Below are 21,093 nucleotides of genomic sequence, written 5' to 3' on the forward strand. Positions count from 1 at the left end.
GTGGCTCTTAGAAATATTAAATAACAAATACAATTTTTTGGAATTTTTTAATCCTAATCATTTTTAATCACTTTTTAAAGGTTTGAATTTTGTAATTTACATTTAAAATTTAAAGTAAATCCATCATGGATGGATAGAGTAAAGCCCATGAAGTTCTGAAGAGACTGGTGTTTTTAGTTTTGACGTATCTCAGTTCTGGGCTGAGCTTTTATGTTTATTGTGGCAAGGCCAAAATTGTAAATTTTTTGAAATCTCAAACTCTCATGAAACAACTCATAATGGGTTGCGATAAAAAATTAAAATTTTAGATTCTAACTTAGTTTTGATCAGTCAACAAGTGTACAAAATATAAAGAAAATAGGATGACATGAGTTTAAAAAGTTGGATCACTGGATATGGAATGACCTACTAGCAGTCTTTTCCCATCCAGTTTAATCTTCTGCCACCACAAACAGCTATAGTGTTGCTGTTGGTGGCCCAGTCAGTAGAAACTGCCATTCCACACCAACATAGCCCTAGGACGATGCTATGTGACAACATAGCGTCATTCCGAGGGAGGATAGGAAGGGGCACCAATAGCAACTCTGCTGCTACTTGCAGGAGCAGCAACAACTACATTTTAAATGAATGAATGAATGAAAGGGGGAAAGCCACTGCTGTCATTTCTTTCCCTGGGGATATCCTTCCCTTACAAGTGAAAACTACACAATCCCTCTCCCAAATTCTCAAAGTTCACCCCCTGCTGACCATTCTGAAACCCTCATTTTCAATGGGAAAAGATGACTTCTGGCTCATATGTAATTCTCTCTTCCGAAATTTGTGGTTCTGATCTAGTTGGTGGTCCCTGCAACTACTTGAAAGGTCAAAAAAGGTGTTTGAAGCTGAAATAGTATAATACTTTTCCCCCCAAAATTATTTCCACAACAGAGTACAGACCTTAAATAGATTTGTCTATTAAAAGTCAGAAATTATCATGTTTTTATTTGAACTGCTTGCACCATCCCTCTTCCTAAATGAAAAAGTGTAGTTTTCTATTGATTCTCTTACCCATACAGTCATTATTATGTGTAAGCTCAAATCCTGGATAACATAGACAATTATATGAGCCAACTGTGTTTTTACACGTTCCATTTCCACAAGGATGTCTTTCACATTCATCAACATCTGCAGAGAGAAGGCATTAATACAAAGGAATTATTATTTGTAGAATCATCTCAGGAAACTGGCTTATTTTCCGCCTCCGCTTTTTATATTTCAAAGTTTCGCAATGATATAATAAATGCAATCACCACATTTATCTCACAACACATAACTTATATTCATTTGAAATAGAGACTCTTGAGAGTCCCACGGACTGCAAGAAGATCAAACCTATCCATTCTAAAGGAAATCAGCCCTAAGTGCTCACAGGAAGGACAGATCCTGAAGCTGAGGCTCCGATATTTTGGCCACCTCATGAGAAGAGAAGACTCCCTGGAAAAAGCCCTGATGTTGGGAAAGATTTAGGGCACAAGGAGAAGGGGATAACAGAGGACGAGATGGTTGGACAGTGTTCTCGAAGCTACCAACATGAGTCTGACCAAACTGCGGGAGGCAGTGGAAGACATGAGTGCCTGGCGTGCTCTGGTCCATGGGGTCACAAAGAGTCGGACATGACTAAACGACTAAACAACAACAAATAACAGTATCAACCCAACCATCACTCACCAAAACGTCAATTAATTAAGGTGTTCTAGATTTTCTAATTCACGTTTTTACACGGATAACATTCTCTCAACATACCCATACACATAGTTTGGTCATGGGATGCCTTAAAGCCATTTTGACAGATGCAATGGTAAGTTCCCTCTTTATCCACACACGTGCCATGACTACATACATTAGGAATTTCCTGGCATTCATTGCGATCTATAACAAAAATACACAAAACACATGGTATACATTATTGATTTGTGGTTTTGGTATTGCTCATTTGTTACTCACGTTTTACAATCTGCTAATGATTACTGAAGGTGAACTTAAAATGTCCATTTCATAAAGAAAGCCGTAGCACAAAAATCCTACTATTTGTCTGTTCATGTTAAAGTCGGATACTGGTAGACATGACACATAAGTCAGGGAAGCAACATGATTGTAAGTGTGCAAAAAAAAAAAAAAAAAAAGCAAATTCAGAACAGGAAAACTGCCACTATTGTAGACGGAATATCCATATAAAAGAAGACTTAAAATGTCCATTTCATAAAGAAAGCCGTAGCACAAAAATCCTACTATTTGTCTGTTCATGTTAAAGTCGGATACTGGTAGACATGACACGTAAGTCAGGGAAGCAACATAATTGTAAGTGTGCAAAAATAAAAATAAAAAAAAGCAAATTCAGAACAGGAAAACTGCCACTATTGTAGACGGAATATCCATATAAAAGAAGACTTAAGCAAAATAGTGAATACAAGTTATTTCTTACCAACACAGGCACCATTGGGTGAAAGTTTGAAGCCTGCAGCACATTCGCAGCGGTAACTACCAGGGCTGTTAATACAATCTGCATTTCGTTGACAGAGATTGTCACCATTGCTGCATTCATCAATATCTGTAAGATCAATAATTGTTAGTCAAATGTCAGTATAGGTGTCCTTCATCTCTTTGAGGTATTCAGATACTTTTTGTGCTCTACATTGCAGTGGGCATAATTCAGCCAATGTTAAAGAACTTTCAAATCCCACTTACTTCAATTAGAGAATTTTCAACACAATCTTAACATACCAACTGAAATCAATGGAACTTAAATGTGCTTATATCCCTTTTCTTTGTGTTCATCCCTCTGAAGTAGTGACCAGCACATTACTGAAAATGCCTTTATTTAATAGCCTCTAAGGAAGAGAAAAGATGGGATTCCTGCCAAACAGGTAGAAGAAGACTGACAGAAACTAAAAAGTAGAGAAGGAACCCAAGCACACACTGTATCCCACAACCATACCACTCCAGAACATTTTTCATCAGAGCATTTAACAAATTCTTCTGCTACAAACAGCAGGAATGTGGCACATTGTACACACAGAGCAAATGCTTTGAATAATGTTCCTGCCTCCCTTTCTCTAAGAAATCTGCCAGTAAGATAAATACAATCCTGTGAGACCAGACAATACATGGATTTAAAGAGAAATACTTATATTCATGGAACAAAGGGCAACTAATGATTATGGTTCAAACACTTTATGGAATTACTGATAAGAGTTTCAAAACCTAGGTCAGGAATCAACTGATGCGCAGGCTTTGCCTTTTCAAAGACAAGCGTCTTCTACACCTTTTCATTAGTCACTTTTTTCTATACTTTTCTAATACCAGCTGCACTGGCTCCCAGTAGAGTACAGGATCAGGTTTAAGATGCTGGTTTTAACTTTTAAAGCCCTTCACGGCCTAGGACCCTTGTACCTACGGGACCTGGTATGTCCCACGGAGGACCTTACGGTCTTCAAATAAAAACATCTTGGAGATCCCGAGCCACTGGGAGGTTAGGCTGGCCTCAACCAGAGCCAGGGCTTTTTTGGCCGTGGCCCCGACTTAGTGGAACGCTCAGTCACAAGAGACTAGGGCCCTGCAGGATTTGACATCTTTCCGCAGGGCCTGCAAGGCAGAGCTGTTCTACCAGACCTTTGGCCAAGGCACAGTCTGACCCCCTCCTTCTGTAATCCTCATAGAACTCTAGCCCAATGGTTGCCATTAATTTGATTTTGAATTGATTTTAGAATGAATTGATTTTAGAATGTATTTCAATTAATTGACTGTGATTTTATGTAAACTGTGCTATTTTTACTGTTGTTAGCTGCTCTGAGCCCGTCTTTGGCTGGGGAGGGTGGGATATAAATAAAGTATTATTATTATTATTATTATTATTATTATTATTATTATTATTAAAAATAACTGCTGCTCTATTTTGAAGATATATCCACAGGACTCTAATTTACTGGAGCAGATCACAGACAGTTGCATAGTAGATATGTGCATGGTACGTTAGCTTGCACTTCCTCTCTGCTGGTCCATACAGCCAGGTTAGGCCATTGTGTAGGACTCAGTCAGTATAATCAGTTCCTCTTTGATCATTACCTGACCTGGAGGCAGGTGTGATTTCTAGGTGTATTCCCTCCCTGCAAAAAAACCCCCACTTATGAGCTGCAGTAAAGTAGGAGCGGAGACTGTTGCTGGAAAGGTTCTTGCCATGAGGATAAATCATAGACAATACAATTTACATCACCTTCACAGACCAAGAGCAGGTCATTGTAGCTGAATCCTGTTGGGCATTCGCAGCGGAAGCTGCCAATCTGGTTAATGCAAACACCATTTGCACAAATCCCTGGGATCTCTTTACATTCATCAATATCTAAAAAATAATAATCAATATTTATTAGTCCAATGCAATGACAAGCCCTGCTTTTTCTCAGTTTCTCTATGCATGAAATAAGGAAAATAAAGTGGTAATAAAATTTACCTAGAAATATAATACTGCAAATTGAATATAGCAATTCAATTTTGATTTTAATCAATGCTTTTTGTATAAAGGAAAAATCCATATAGGGGAGCTTTATACATAAAAAGCTGAAACTTTTTCCCTGTCATTTTAGTTTCTCACACATCTTATACATAAATAAAAAGGGGGTAGGGGGGGGGAAAGCCTCTAGTTTTCAGATTCATGCTGCATTCATTAATCTGAACATAGCTTTAAAAACTCACCAACAGCTTTGCCTGTGTGGATGTCGAATGTGAAGCCAGGAATATTTCCACATATTGACTTGAATTCAACTTAAAAGGAAAGAAAGTGGGGTGGAATCAAGGAGGCTGAATATAAAAATAACTCTTGGACAAACCATCCATTTACAAAAAGCAGTAATCCATTTTATTGAATAAGAGGATTCCCCCCCCCCCCACACACACACAATGCAGCCATAAACAAATACGTTATTTAATCCAAGTATTAGCTTTAATGTTGACAGAATTTGGAAACCGAAAGACAGCACTGACAAGGAAAACCCCCAGTGTGGAATTATATAGGATTAGTAATTTTGATGTACAAATAATGGGCTTTGAGCTCTTCTCTCTTCCCATCTTGATTAGTGACAGGAAGGACAGTGGCTTAGAATACTTCTGGGGAAGGAAAAATGTTATTTTCAGTTCCTATTTCCTCTTTCCGTACTGATCAAAGGAATACTGCACTGCTTTGTTTTCCTTTATGCTCTATTGTTATAGAAGAGATAGACTAATATATCTCAGCTATTGGGTTTTCGTAAGTTTTATCCTATGTAAAACAGTTGCCTGTATCTTCCAGTGTTTTCTTTTAAGAAAACTTCTTTTAAGAAAAGACCGAAAGAAATATACAGGTAACTGTTTATCACATGCACTTTCAACTAAATGGAAAAAAGCCAGGAAACTGAAACAAATGAAACTAATATTTTTAATATCCCTGATGCCTACATTTATTCACTAGGTTGTTGGGAGGTATAACAGCTACTGAACATTGTGTTTGCTTAAATTGACTGCCAAGGAAATAACTGAATAATATATTACTGTATTGGCTCTCTAGGAATCTGTCCAGAAAGGGGTGCATATATCTTAATATTAATTTGGGCTCAACAGTCTTTACAACATCCCCTGTTAAGTCTAGTTTTTACCTGTTCCTGGAGTTGGACATGGTTCACAAGGTTTGTTCCAGGCTTTCCCAACATTATAGGTGCAGCAACACATCCTCTTGGTCACGTTGAAAGGGAGTTCATTGTCGCAAGACGTTCCATTGTAGCTTCTATAGCAAAAGCTCTTTCTCATATCTGTACATGTAGAAATCGCATGCTTTTAAATGGGTATTTTAAAGTATTAAACATATAACAATTGGATCTTGAGCACTGGCTTTCTTTTTTCCTATACATCTAGTAGATACCTGCTTCAGCTGACTTTTTTTTTTTTTTGAACACAGATTAACTGCAGCTGGATCTATTCTCTGTGTTTTATTCAAGAAGATTGGGGCAGATGCTAGATCTTCCCAACTACAATGGGGGAATTGGTTCATTTTTAGCTGGTTGCCATAAGGAAGCATTTTCACACACACACCACAGGAGCCGAGAGGCGGCTGCGACTGGCTGCAACCACCGCCCACCCTGGGACTGGGTGGGCAGCCATTATAAGCATGCTTAATTGAAGCAGACATAATCAGGATTGAGTTATAAGATCCAGAAAGCATATTTAGTACACAATAAAAGTAACTTACACAGCTGTTTTATGGAACTGGGGGGTGGGGAGAATCTGTGGCAGACGTACCACCACTTCCCTTGTCCTGACAGCTTGATATATCTAGGGCAGGATATGTGGGGAGCCCTTTTACACCCCTCTTGTCTTTCTCCCTATTTATCTCCCATTGAAATCAATGAAAGGGAAATTAACTATGCAAGCTCTAGAATCAGCATAGTTCTTGGCCTTTTTTGAGCACATGTCATGGGCTTTAGATCATGCGGATCCCAAGCTCTGCAAGGCATCCATCCACCACCCGAACCCCACTGGGGATACATCTGTACCCACAGAACTTTCTACTGGTGGGCCAGAGGCTTTACCAGAGGCATAGATGCTATCCTACTGTCTGACCTCCTCTCCATTAGTAAACTGGCACCTAAACACATTCAGAGACTCCACAGCCATCTTCTGGCCAGATGTAGGAATGCAGCCTCAAGCTATGACTTAAGCTATTTCAATAACCATGCACATTTCCACAAATATTAGTTTAACTGACTTTGACCAAGCCAGATATTCCTCCGAGCCATTCCAACACCAATGGAGGCCTCACGTGAATGCTGTCCAGCTGTGAGCCTGGATTCTAGATCCTATGTGCTACTGAAGAAGCTGCATAGGAACAGCTGTTAAGTGTAAACTGGGCCTAAATTTTAGGAACTCATCTGGTCTTCAAACTCTTCTCAATATCATGGTAGGAAGTGGAAATATAAAAGGTAACATACCCATACAGTTGTGGCCTCCATTCACCTGCATGTATTCTGGAGGGCAAATGCATGTGTAGTTCCCCAAGGTGTTGTAGCATGTCCCAGGACCGCAGACGCCAGGATGTGCAACACACTCATCAATATCTGTGGGAGAGCAGGGAGACTCAATAAGCAATTAAGGTACAACAAACAAGTGCTCAATAAATAACAACATATAAGGCCAAACAATTATTTATCATTTGTGGACAAAGAGGCTACGTAAGAGTTAAACAATGAATCCACCATCTTTGAATCCCGTGTTTGGGATTTTCCTCCTCTTCTGAAGTAGCTATGGAGCTCCATGGTAGGAGTTCACCCACCCCTTATACAGTGGTACCTTGGTTCTCGAACTTAATCCATTCCGGGAGTCCGTTTGACTACCAAAACCATTTGAAAACCGAGGTGTGGTTTCCAATTGGCTGGAGGAGCTTCCTGCACTCAATCAGAAGCTGTGTAAGCTGCATCAGACATTTGACTTCCGAAAAATGTTCACAAACCAGAACACTTACTTCTGGGTTTGCGGCATTTGGGAGCCAATTTGTTCGGCAACTTAGCTGTTCAGGAACCAAGGGACCACTGTACTGCTTTCCCACTGAAAAAATCACCCACCTGAAGCTGTTACTCAACCATGAAAAGCTTTGTTACAACAAGTAACATCTGAAGCTGTAATTCATCTATGAAGATGTTACTTGCAGCAAAAAGCAGATGCAGGGGCGAACAATATCTTGAGAAAGTATGTGGGATTTAGGTTATAGTCATAACCCACTAAAGTCATTAGTTTAAAAAGAAAAGAGAAATCAAAATGGCCTGTATCATCACATCAAGTTTGACCCTAAGTAGTATCAATTAGAAAGTAGTGTGCATATTCATGATTACCCTGGGAGATTGTCTTAATATAATGGATATAAAATAATAACTGAAAAACTTGATAACTGAATGTGTAAATGTAAGTTTCGAATCCTAAAAATCTACAACTTTAGGTCTAGTATCTGCATTTTATCTGCATGCTTTCGGGTGAGGGGTGCGGGGAGAAATGTCTGCAGGGAAGAATATTGTTTGAGAAGAAATGGGTGCTCCACTATGAGAAAAGATAAGAATTTTTACCTTCACAGATACGAGTTTCTTCACTGAGGTAGTACCCATGGGGACATTCACACTGAAAGCTGCCAAATGTATTGATGCAGTTTCCACCTTGGCAGAGGCCAGGCAGCTCTTGGCATTCATCAATGTCTGTGTTAAGAGAGGAAGGCATGTTTTTTTGGCTGATGAAAGACTATAGCAGACTACTTGCATAGATGGCTAGCAGAGAATGACTTTTGCCTGTTTTTGTTTATAAATCTGCTCAGCTTTTTATGAAAAAGATCTGATAAAAGTATGAGCCAGCCAAAGTACAATTAACTCCCACTAACTGCAGTACGAAGGATCGCAATATAAATTAAAGTCTTCCCAAAAAGTCAATGGGTCTTCAAATACTGTGCTCAACCATGACCAGGTTGCATCATATTTTATCACCTAGGAACATATGTCCTGTAATTATCACTTTTTGGCACATTGCATGCATGCTGAAAGCTTAAAAGATCAGTTGTAAAACAGTCTGAGTCATGCTTCCAATTAATTTTTTGATAGGGTGTTTGTAGACACAACTAACAGACTCAGAATGAGCTAAATGAATAAGATTAAGGCAGCTGATAAAGGAACACTACACATTACATTTTCCTTTTAGCAGTAAAGCTGCCAAAATCCAAAACAATTTAGGAACTCAAAGTTTATAAAGCAATTTGCAGATTGCTGGGAAGCTCTTAACAGATGGAAAAACTCAGGTGAACGTGAATATCTGGACTGCTGCCATTAAGAAGTTTGAAATGGCCAGCACTTTAAAACAAAGCTGACAAAATGCATACATTTTAGTTTCTTCTATGGGACTAACAGATTTCACTACCTCCCCATTATAGACATTTTACAAAACCTGACTCTTGTTTAAGTCATAAAAAGCTATAGTGGTTATTTTAAAAAAAATAACTTCTTTAACTATGTTAATGACCGAAATCAAGACCCTGTTATACCACTCACTCAGCCTTCTCAGTGGAGAGGTCATGTTTAGTGATATGTATGGACACTGAATGTGTAAGTTTATGTCTAAAGTCAATGAATACAACAAATACCATTTTATTTATATATATATATATATATATATATATATATATATATATATATATACACACACACTTCATCATCATCATTATATTATTATTATTATTATTATTATTATTATTATTATTATTATTATTACCTCACCCATCTGACTGGGTTGCCCGGCAGCTCCCAATGTAATTAAAAACACAGTGAGACATTAAACGAAAGAGTTTAATGGTTCTTGTTTTTGTATTTCTTTAAAAACCAATAAAAATTTGTTGTAAAAAGGAAAGGAAGGAAGAAAGGAAGGAAGGACTTACCTTCTAGAATAATAGTGATAGGATTTGGTCTGAAACCTTCACCCCCTGGACAGAGAGTATTATATTCACCTACAGAGTAAAGAACACAAGCAAGAATTAAACAAAAGGCTGTGGAAAGATTAACACACAGATGGCTTCAGCTGTTGTTTTTCTTTTGCATAGTCCTGTTCACAGCTCATGAAATTTATCATCTTAATATGAACTGTGTTTTGACTCTCAAGGCCCCTATTCTCGACCCCACAACAAATCACACAGATTTATAATAACTTTGTCTGGAAAGCAGCTCATAGGGACCCCATTCAGTGTAGTGTCCTTTTGGACTCTTACAATCCATACATACTTTATGTCCATGCAGCTGTTTTCCCACCAAAGCTGTCCTACACAATATGGAAAACAAATATTTTCAATGTGTCCATACCATGTATCTGAAGTGAATACATTTGAAGGAAGATTATAATTACTAATAATTCTTTGGTGTCTTTTGCAGATGCTTTGGAACAACAGTTGTTCTAAACTCCCACTAAGTACATGGCAAAACACTTTATATTAGTGTCCCTAAACATGCTTTCAATTTTACACACAGGAAAAAGGATACTTAGGTTAACAAGATACTTAGGTTAAGGCCATCATGTGTTGTCACAAGCAAAGCTGGGATCCTTGATTCCTGCACTCAAGGCTTATGGATCACATCTGAGAACCTAGGCATGTTTTTCCATTTAATGAGCACTCACACTTTACATTGTGGGTGCCCTTTGCAGGATCGCGCGTGGTGCTACAGTTCCCAGGGAGCTTACTGGCAAACAGGGGCTGGCTTGCCTCTCAGTGTTACTTTTTGGAGGTTCACACCCAGCCTCAGTAATCAAGTTTCTTGCTGGGAGGTGGGGGCAGCCCCATTTATAAATAGGGGGTGGAGCCGACAATAGCTAGGCAGTCAGCTCTGGAGATTCACCCTCCCTACACCCCCTTTGCTTCATGTTTCTTGTGTGCAGGTTAACATCTTCTTCCTGTTTAGCGGGTGGTCTTTGACTGGTTGCTGTTGAAGGACCGGGAAGAAATTTTCCCGCATTGGCATGTTTTGTCTTCCCTGAAGCAATTTGTCACAACTTGGTTGTGGCCTTGGGTGGAATCCTTTAGTCTTTTCTTCCCTATATTGGGGGGGGGGGCATGAAGTGGTGACTCACCCCCCCCCCCGTGGTGGTGATTCAAGGGTCCCCCTCTTAAAGGGGTTATATAATGGGTGTCCCTGGCCATACACTGAAAGGTCGTCAGTGAACTACCCTGCGTGCGGCGATATGGGCTAGGCTGCCTGCTACATTTACGTCTCGCAGACCACCCCCATATCCCATTTACCCTGATGAGACCCAGTTCCCCCCGGCTGGGGGGCTGGGAGGGACACACGCCCAAGGTCTTCCTACATTCAGAAGTTTAATAAAGTTGTGGCCCAATTTTAATTCCATATAATGTCAGTTTTTATTCCTTCCTTATGATCCCTGGGGGCTGGGGCTGTTGCCGCCTGGTCACGCAATGATGATCGTGTATAAAACGCAACCACATGAAATGGTTTTCACTCCTTATGATATACTGTTAATATTTTTTCTTTTCGTCCTTGCATCTAAGAGAGTCATTTCCTTACTGCTATTTACAGGCGGACAGGTCTCGCAGGGATTTCCCCAGGCCTTTCCCAGAGAGCAGCAGCAAGAGGAGCGACTGACTCCAACACCAATTTCCGTGTTGCAGGATAGACTTCCATCCCCTCTTGGTCCATATTTCAGGTAACAGTTGCCAACTCGATTATCTGTGGAGAATGAATGGAAAACAGTTGTGCCCACCAGCCACAGTCATGTGAATCACGCATCATGAATGCTTTCAGTAGTAAACCTCATAATCTTACATTAACTTCAGTAATTTTTCTCAGCTTTGACCTAAATGTGAAGCTGCAACACCAGAAAAGTTCTTAAATGATCTAAGGGGGAAATGGGTAAAGCAAGTCATAACTGACTGCCAAGGGTTTGTCAGCGTAACAAGATCACAAAATAACAGAGTAAGACCTGGAAGAGGTCCAAAATGTCTTTTAGCTCAGCTCTCCTCGTCTCACCAGAAGGCAGGAACACTCAGACCCAGTTCCTCAAAAATCACCTGATAGAATCTAATTCCTAGTTTGCCACGATGAGAGAAAAGTACACGGGAAATAGGTGTTTACAGAGCAAGTAAGCACAAAAGACTCAGATAAATGAGCAAAACCGCAAGTCTCAGGGAAAAGCAATTGCCATTTTTGCAAGGGGCATTGCTAACTGGACCAGGAAGAAATGTCCTTCCCTGATTCAAAGATGTTGGCCAGTCAGACTAGCATGAGAATGATCTTTGCATCATATAATCAATAGGGGATAATTAGGTGCCTTGCCACACTACCCAATCTTGTCTTTCATTGAGGCAGTTCTTTTTTTGTAAATATTTTTTATTAATTTTCAATTACCTATCTCCAATATATTGAGGCAGCTCTTGGCGTAGCAGAAAATAAGAGCCTGCTGAAGATCGTATGTAGAAATAAAACCTTACTGACTTTGATGGGACACGGTAAAGAAACAAAAAATTGTATTATATTTGTTATAAATTTATTAATTCATCATGAATCCATTTACAGTTGGGATTTTGAAATCAGCATCTATCCTGGTTTGGGTTTTTTTGCACAGTTCATGTGATATGAGTGGGAAGTACATTTCTCCAGAATTTGTTCCACTGTATTTAAGTAATGAATCAATATTGTTTCATATGGAATCCTTTAACCTTTCTGCTTATTTATTTAATATTCTTACCAACACAACCAACTCCTGTTGGGTTCAGCTGGAAATCTGGAGGACAGTTGCACTCATATCTTCCAGGCGTGTTCACACAGAAACCATTAACACAGTTGATAGGATCTGCACACTCATCAATGTCTAAGGCAGGACGAAGAAGAAGAAAATTTAAAATTTATGTTTAGCTATTGGGGGGACTATTGGGTTGTTGTTTTTACTTTTATTGTGTATTTTGTGGTTTTATATCTTGATTTTTATTCTGTGAACTGCCCTGAGACCCCCAGGTATAGGGTGGTATATTATTATTATTATTATTATTATTATTATTATTATTATTAATCATCACCATCATCATCACTATTTTAATTCAAGAAAAGAGGCTAAAAGTTTTGCATTCTCGTTTCATAATGAATGAATGAATGCCAGTTTTCATCAAACTTCTCCATCAACTGTTTGACTTACCTGTACTTCCTAAAATGTATCTGTTTAACCACAAAGGGATATTTCTGAAATTCTCCTAAACCAATGAATATGTTTTTACACTTCCAGTTCACAGCCACCAACATTCTGGCTGCCATTAAAGAAAGCCAAAAATGTAAACATTTATTTAACAAAATCTCATTCTTCTACTACTACATTCTTCAAGTGTGATGTGTTTACCTGTACAATTTCCTCCAGTTCTATCCAGCTCATAACCATCATCACAAATGCAGTGAAACATTCCTGGCAAGTTATTGCAAGTACCAAACACACAGATATTCTGGAAGGCACATTCATCAATATCTGAAAGGATAATATATATATATAAATTAGTTACCCACACATCAATATTGTACATATTCTGAATAATTTGTCATCGAATGCAAATGTGCATTTGAAAATGTAATCTCTGCTTGTGTGGTTTTATTGGAAGCGAACAAGCATGCAGTTGCGTACCCTCATCACATTCTACAATAAGAAACATTTGTTTGAATGCAATACTTTTCTACATGTCTTTTAGTAACTGATACAAGGAAGATGAGTCCAAATTTAGCTGCAAGGTTTTTGGTCAAAGGCCATGCAAAGTCTTTAAAAATTAAGGCAGCTTTTATCAGAGCTGGCACAGCATAGTAATTCTTGATTAGAAAAATGTATTTTCTATGCAAAGCTTGTGCTTGAATGTTCTTTTCAGTGCTTCTTGTGGTTTCCCTCCTGGAATACATTCCAAACCCTGAAAATGCAAATGGAATAGTGGTGAGTTACCTTGGCAAGATCTGCTGTCTGAAGCCGGAGTGAAACCCATCTCACACTCACAACGATATCCACCAGGAATATTCAGGCATTGTCCATTTTCACATAGATTAATATTTTCTGCACATTCATCAATATCTGTTGAATATAATTAAGTTTGATGCTCAATGTAGCAAAAGGGATTTGGTCAGCAAATGTCCATTATAAACATATCTAGATAATTTTGTTAAGTATTACTTGACATAAAGCAAAACTGGTGCTTCCACCTTAGTTGAAAATGAGCAGTGATATTTCTGTTTGATATTTAAAGCCTGTTAGGGGAAATGCTAGTTTTATCCATTACAGAGTAGTTTCGGTGTAAATGCCGTGTTAAGAAATTACACAACTAGGTATGCAGAAAACTAAGTACAGGGGAGAAACCTGGTCTCACAATGTTGCTGGAGCTCTGAATTCTGCTTCTAAAGGAAACAAGCAGATAAAATGATTTCCTTATTTTTTTTTAAAAAAAGATATTTGTTGAAGTTTTACAAAAACATAAATTTAAAAAGGTCATATAAAAAGAAAAAAAATACAAAAAAATAGAAGAATACATGAAAAAGAAAAAAGAAGAATAAAAACAAATCGATTTTTTGTAACCCTAACTCATTATCTTATTTCCTTGGCCTCCTCACACCTCCCCTTTTTGTATTCCCATTTAAGTAATCAAATCAGCAAATCCTTACCCTCTTTCGTTTATCTTAACTCTGTATCTTAACATATTATAACTCTATATTTTCATCCATTATCAATTCAATTTTGCATACTCTTGTTAACTTTGTTGCTAATGCCACTTATTTTCAATCCAACATCATTTTAACATTCATTAATTTTACAGTGTTTCTGCAGATAGTCTTTAAATTTCTTCCAGTCTTCTTCCACCAACTCTTCTCCCAGGTGATGAAATGATTTCCTTAAACTCTCTTAAATCTCTCTTACCAGAACAAGTGAATCCATCTCCAGTAAATCCTTCTGCACAGGTACAGCGATATGATCCAGGAGCATTCACACACTGCGCATTTACACTACACTGGTGTGTTCCGTTAGAACATTCATCAAGATCTGCCAGAAAAACACACACAAAGGAACTAGAAAAAGGATGCACATGTTCACAGAAACAGGGATTTCCTCAGGAGTAGCCTGCTTGCACAATTGGTTCAAAGAACCAATTGGAAGCCGCCCAGAGTGGCTGGGGAGGCCCAGCCAGATGGGCGGGGTATAAATAATAAATTATTATTATTATTATTAATTATTAAAGAGTGTCAGAACTGGCTCTCAGCCATCATGCGTCACAGCTCAGTGAAGGAGCTGGTGCTCTGCATGCAGAAGTCCCCAAGTCCAAGCCCGGCCATCTCCTGCTAAACGTATCAGGTAGTAAGTGATGGAAAAGACTTCTGCTAGAGAGCCACTGCCAGAGAAAATAAACAATGTAGGGCTGAGATGGATCAATGTCTGACTCAAAATGAAGGTAGCTTCAGAAATTGATCTGCCTATTGCTATGTTCAGCGTTAGTGGAACATTTTAAATACTTTACCAATCCTGTTTAAACACTTTTTCATTTATATTGCATGCCTCTGTTATAATGGTTACCATAACAAGAATATATATATATATATATATATATATATATATGCACCAATTCATTAATCCAAGGCATGACTTTATTGCTGTATGATTCTAGATGGCTGCCTAAGGCAGAACTATTTTTTCAACCATAAATGAAAGGGACTCTTCTCCTTCCAAACACCACATTGATGCATGTATGCTGGTGCTTACCAAGAGAAAGAAAGTGGACAAGTTCAGCACTCCTACAGGAGTGGGGAGGCTGGCAGGCATAGTACACAGGAGATGATGAAGGAGGCTCAACAGGTCACATGAGAAGGGCAGTATAGATGAGGAGAGCAGAGCACATAACCTCCAGGATCCATTATGGGTAGAGGAGTTTGGAGGGCTGTGGACAAGGGAGCCAAGGGGGCATAGGGTTACTAGGTCTAAATCTAGACCTTGCTAGGATATTTCAGCCAGATTTGGCTTCAATTATCACTGCAACATTGTGACTTGGCAATTGTTAAGGGGTGAAGAGTGCCAAGAACCAGTGGGAGGGAGGGTAGGAATTAATCTCAAATATATTGTTTTGAACTAATTAACTCTGACTGCAAGCTGCAAGTTTAGCTTGAATTTGCCCAAAGCGTTAACTTCAAACTTGCTTTCTCATAACCTTTCAATGACATGAAACCATAAAATTATTTTGTTTCTTCCATTTCATTTATAATCTTTACATTTTAAACATCAACTCATTAGCACTGGGTAAATATTTAACTAATATTCTGCTCTATAAGTGATTGGATTTAACAATTGTCATCAAAGGCCATCTCTAACAATGTTATCAATCTCCTGTCAGTAAGAAGTAAGAAAGAAATCATGAAAAGAAAATGGCTTTACTTTCTTTGTAGACTTCACATAGAAAAATGTTCACAAACATGGAATTATAATAGACTGAGGCATTCTAGAAAGAAGGGAAACTTCTTATCAGAAATTTCTCTCTCTTAGGGAAGAAGGTAGTATTCTCAATACAGTGGTACCTCAAGTTATAAGCACCTCAGGTTACAAACGCTTCAGGTTACAAACTCCGCTAACCTGGAAGAGTTACCTCGAGTTGAGAACTTTGCCCCAGGACGAGAACAGTGCTGGCGGTGCAGCAGCAGCAAGAGGCCCCATTAGCGAAAGCACACCTCTAGTAAAGAACAGTTTCAGGATAAGAACGGACTTCCGGAATGAATTAAGTTCATAACTAGAGGTACCACTGTACTTCAAAAGTGCCTCTCCTATCCAGATGGGAAGCAGGGGCTATGTGCTGATTAAGTTGATTAAGGGACATCCTCTATGAAAATCACCAAAATATTCCTGAGGTGGGAGATTAGGGGGAGATTTTGCTTCAGGAGTTTCTCTACAAATTTGGATTTTGTTGGAACCACAAAGTTGTCTTTTAGGCCCATGGAATACTCCAGCACGTATCCTATTCATATTGTCTTTCTCACACTATAGATCAGTGTGGTCTTGTTTCCACTGAGGCACCAACCACATGAGACAGACAATTACAGCATAATGGCAATGGGGCAGCCTATCTCCTGCTAGAACACTGTTTGCTTTCAACCTTGGATGACGAACAGTTTCCAGGGGAGATCAGTGAGGAATTTCAGTTGGAATATATGGAATGTGGTTATTGAGTCTTATAGCTGGTAGATTCCCAAGTGGTACTGAGATGCTGGCAAGTCCCAAAAGGACTAATAGGACATGGGAATTTCCGTCCTCTCATTTGGCAGTTTGGACAGGCTTCTTTTACTTTTGGTTTCCACTGGCACCACCGAAGAACCTGGTGCCAGAAAACAGTGTGGCAATCAGGCACCACTTATGGCTAGATTCGTGCCGTGTTAAGTACACATTCCTTCTGTTTCTGACATTAGAGGCTATAATAGAGTCTGCTAGGACAGTGGCTGATAAGAAGAACCTTTTCGGTCTACTCTTCAGATTCTTAGAAACTGATTTCAAAGAGGCAAGTCGGTCAGGAGGGTCAACATTGTAGAGATGGAGTTGGTGACTGATGAACACAAGAACACTGAACATGCCTCAGTGTGGCTTCTCCATTTTTATCACAGGGATCTTTCGGGTTTCCTTCATGACATTTCTCACCCAAGTGCCCAATGGCACATCTATTGTTGGAATCTGTAGTTGATCATAATATTCTCCAGGCGAGAATATTAACAAAACAATATATCACCTTGGCTCTAGCTAGGCTGGATGGTCCTACTGAAAGAACCTGGCAACTCAGCAAGGAGGAGAATGTATGGGAGGAGAAAGCAGGAGTGGAATATCCATATCAATAGTGTGGAAAGTTTTGGAGCTCTCATTCCCTAGACAATTTAGAATCCCATTCTTACCTAGGACAGCTAGGCAAGAAAGAGAAGGTGAGGAGTTAACAAAAAAGTGTTTTAAAATAAACTAAGAGCTCTATGGGAGACAGACAGATACTCTCTTCCATGAAGGAGTCAACCAGCAAGCTGGCCCCATTTCTGACCCAAATAGGAATAGGAAGAGAAGCCTGAAGAATAAAAAATGCCACCTTCTGTTTCTGGGTGAAACATTTCCATAGCTACTTCAGCCATCCCCACCTCCAGTCAACCTACCCAATGATTCTAAAAATAACCAAGTAACTTAGGCCTACCATCTTGTCAGCTGAACAACTGTATCAGTTCATCTCTACTCACCAATACACTTAATTCCATTTCCAATCCATCCTTCTTTACAGCTACACCTGAAGCTTCCTGGGACATTGACACATGAGGCATGCAGGTCACAGTTATGGGCGCCAATCTCACATTCATCCACATCTAAGAAAAGTTGCACATTAAAAAGTTGAATTCAGAATAACAGAGATCTTCATAAACTTAGAAACAGTGTCAATGTAATACATCCAGTATTATTATTTCACACTGATTTTATTAGGACAGTATCTGATTTTAGGAATTATCTGTAATCCTTGGTAACTGTTCATGGTTAATGAAGAGAGGGCATAACCATGAGTCTTGGTTCAGATGACACAAGCCTTAGCATAGTGTAGTGCAGCAGCAAAAAAGGAGGAAAGTGGTTGTGGTGTCCTCTCTAGGAGTCCATATTTGCACAATCTTACTAAACCAAGGTTTGGCTGACATATGTGAACCAGATAACTGTAATTCACAATGATATTCTAAAAGAATTCAGAATTATAATGGTTAAGCCTTGTTCTTGTTGTTGTAATTAATTAAATTTCTGTACTGCACATTAACCAAAGATCACAAGGTAGATTACAGTATAAAAACACAAAAATGTGTATCATAATAACAAACAAAAACAATAACCTCGCACCCCCCAATTGAAAAGGGCATAGATTGTTTAATTATCTAAAAGCCCTGATGCATACAGTACAATCCCATGCATGTTTCCTGAGCAGTAAGCTTCACTGTGTTGTTTGGGGCTTCCAGCTAAGTATGTATAGGTTTGCAGCCTTAAATACTTCAAAAATAATGGTTGCAATATGCCAAGCATTTCAATGGGACCTCGGTAGGAACACAAAAGCAGTGGTACTTGATAAAATGGTACTAAAAGCTAAAAAAATTTTTTAAAGGAGCATACTAAACTCAAAAGTAACTGCAGTTCTGAGTTTTGCTCTGCAGGACTGCTTCCCCACAATTAGATATGTGCATGTACAAAGAGGTAGGGGGAGCAGGTGGCGCTGTGGTCTAAACCACTGAGCCTCTTGGGCTTGCTGATTGGAAGGTCGATGGGGTGAGCTCCCATTGCTCTGTCCCAGCTCCCGCCAACCTAGCAGTTCGAAAGCACACCAGGGCAAGTAGATAAATAGGTACCGCTGCGGCGGGAAGGTAAACAGCGTTTCCGTGTGTTCTGGTTTCTGTCATGGTGTTCTGTTGCGCCAGAAGCGGTTTAGTCATGCTGGCCAAATGACCTGGAAAACTTTTTGTGGACAAATGCTGGCTCCCTTGGCCTGAAAGCGAGATGAGCACTGCAACACCATAGTCACCTTTGACTGGACTTAACCATCCAGGGTTCCTTTACCGTTACCTTTACCTACAAAGAAGTATGCCACAACTATTTGATTCTCAAGGAAGCTGCAAAGTATATCATACCTGTACATCCTGTGGTTCCCTTCTTGACAGAGTAACCCAGCTGGCAATGACAAATGAAGGATCCCTTGGTGTTCTCACACTCTCCAAACATACAGATGTTGGAATTCAGGTCACACTCATTCACATCTGCAAGTTAATATAGCTCAGTTAGTGACTGAAAACTTGTTCTTCGTTAGTCAAGTCACTCAAAATAAATCATCTTATAAAATGAACGTACGAAATATACCAAGAATTATACATTATTTTTATCTTACATTTTTTCAACTAGATCATATCATTGTATGAAGCAACAAGATAGGAACCAATGAGAAAATGAGACACTTCAGTGTAGCAAAAAGATATACATGAATAAAAGTACTACTGAAGCATAAGACCTGATAGTTGCTAAAATTTTAATCGGTTTTTGAAAAATAAATCTTTAAGAATCTTTAAGAAGTCTATTACTTTTATAATACATTAATATATTCTCCATCATCAATGAACTAGCCCTTAGTTTTCAAGATTCCCAAAGTGTGAATTGCCCTTCCTTATAGACTTATGAATATTTATTAGGGAAGGTATAGATTCTGAATATGTCTGGTTGGGCCCGGAGGAAGTTTCTATTCTGCAAAAACACAACAGCTGAAATAGGAACAATGTGTGCCATATTTTAACTGGTGCGATAATGGCCAACTGAATGGTATTCTCCAAGGAATTTATTTTTTATTTTTTATTGGTTATCATCAAAGAGGATGACACCAGAGCTTAGCTCAGAAGTTAACTTCTGAGATTCTTAAAAGAGCACCTTCCAATCCCTTTTTCAGATCAGATCAGTAGAGAGCTGGAATATGTAAAATTTTCTCGGTGGCAATGCCAATTTCTATTATTGTTCTTTCAGTCCTGATGTGCTGTAGAACTTGTCAGGATGACTGTAAGGGAGGGGGAAGGAAAACCTTACTTCTTGTTCTGTGCTGCTTCTACTGCCACCTTTCCCCAGCTTTGAAGGTTAAAGAAAAGGAAACACTTTCCCCAGGACAGTCAGAAGGGAATCTGGGGCAGTTTACCACCACAAGATTCAACTACATTTTAGTTTATCAGTGCTTCTTTGGTGAGGTTTAAATCTTCTTCTGTGAAGTAGTCACAAGATCAAATCTTAAATTGCTACATTAGTGATGTTTTCCCTAAGGAAAAGGTTTCTATTTTTGAGAATCAAAAATCACATTAACAATATATTTACAACTCTTGAACGCTACCTCTAAATTACTTACCAATGCATATTTTCATGTCCATAGAAGCCATGAATCCATCATAACAAAGACATCGATATTCTCCTGGGATGTTGGTACACTGCCCCCCATCACAGATATCTGGGTTGTTTTCACATTCATCAATGTCTATAGGAAAATTTTATCACTGTGAAATTCTGAACAGACAAATCTTCTGTAAACCATGCCATGCTAAGTTTGTTACTAGCCTGTTGCTATATATCTACATGGCTCTAATGGTGTTAACATATATACTACTGCTTAGCATTTATGTAGAATGTTAGACATTTCATTTACACAATGCCAGTTCATATGTAATGGAAAAGCATGTGTTGATATTGCATGAGCAAGCCTTGGACTTTCCTGATCTCTCCTCCCCTTATGCACTCTGATTTCCTCCCTGATTTAACACCTGAATTGGTAAGGTAATATTTGTGTTTGCCCTCCAAGCCAGAACTGGGAATGAGCTTCCAATTGTGTTTTCCAATAACAATTTGGAGGGCAAGCACACATCTAAGTCTTCCAGCCAGGAGGGATTTAGAGCATGCAAGCAGAAAAACAAAGCTTGTGAGCCCAGGGCTCACTTGTGTGATGACAAATTGTGGTTGGCATGACATATGAACCAGGTCACCTATTCATTCAGC

General features: G+C 38.9%; 1 protein-coding gene across 1 annotated transcript in view; it reads right to left on the reverse strand.

The window, feature by feature from the left end:
* FBN2 (fibrillin 2) overlaps window positions 1–21,093 on the reverse strand; it is a 135,056-nt gene that overhangs the window by 22,324 nt on the left and 91,639 nt on the right. Inside the window, exons 30-46 of the mRNA XM_083576443.1 lie at window positions 20,453–20,578; window positions 19,206–19,331; window positions 17,790–17,912; window positions 14,464–14,586; window positions 13,501–13,626; window positions 12,919–13,041; window positions 12,277–12,399; window positions 11,097–11,258; window positions 9,464–9,532; window positions 8,115–8,240; window positions 6,990–7,115; window positions 5,661–5,813; window positions 4,726–4,794; window positions 4,250–4,375; window positions 2,462–2,587; window positions 1,783–1,908; window positions 1,048–1,164 (exon numbers count right to left, since the gene is read on the reverse strand). Of these exons, the coding sequence (XP_083432569.1) occupies window positions 1,048–1,164; window positions 1,783–1,908; window positions 2,462–2,587; window positions 4,250–4,375; window positions 4,726–4,794; window positions 5,661–5,813; window positions 6,990–7,115; window positions 8,115–8,240; window positions 9,464–9,532; window positions 11,097–11,258; window positions 12,277–12,399; window positions 12,919–13,041; window positions 13,501–13,626; window positions 14,464–14,586; window positions 17,790–17,912; window positions 19,206–19,331; window positions 20,453–20,578 (2,070 nt within the window). The remainder of the gene's footprint in view (window positions 1–1,047; window positions 1,165–1,782; window positions 1,909–2,461; window positions 2,588–4,249; window positions 4,376–4,725; window positions 4,795–5,660; window positions 5,814–6,989; window positions 7,116–8,114; window positions 8,241–9,463; window positions 9,533–11,096; window positions 11,259–12,276; window positions 12,400–12,918; window positions 13,042–13,500; window positions 13,627–14,463; window positions 14,587–17,789; window positions 17,913–19,205; window positions 19,332–20,452; window positions 20,579–21,093) is intronic.

This window comes from Podarcis filfolensis, assembly GCF_964270895.1.
Source record: "Podarcis filfolensis genome assembly, chromosome: 11".
Classification (NCBI taxonomy): domain Eukaryota; kingdom Metazoa; phylum Chordata; class Lepidosauria; order Squamata; family Lacertidae; genus Podarcis; species Podarcis filfolensis.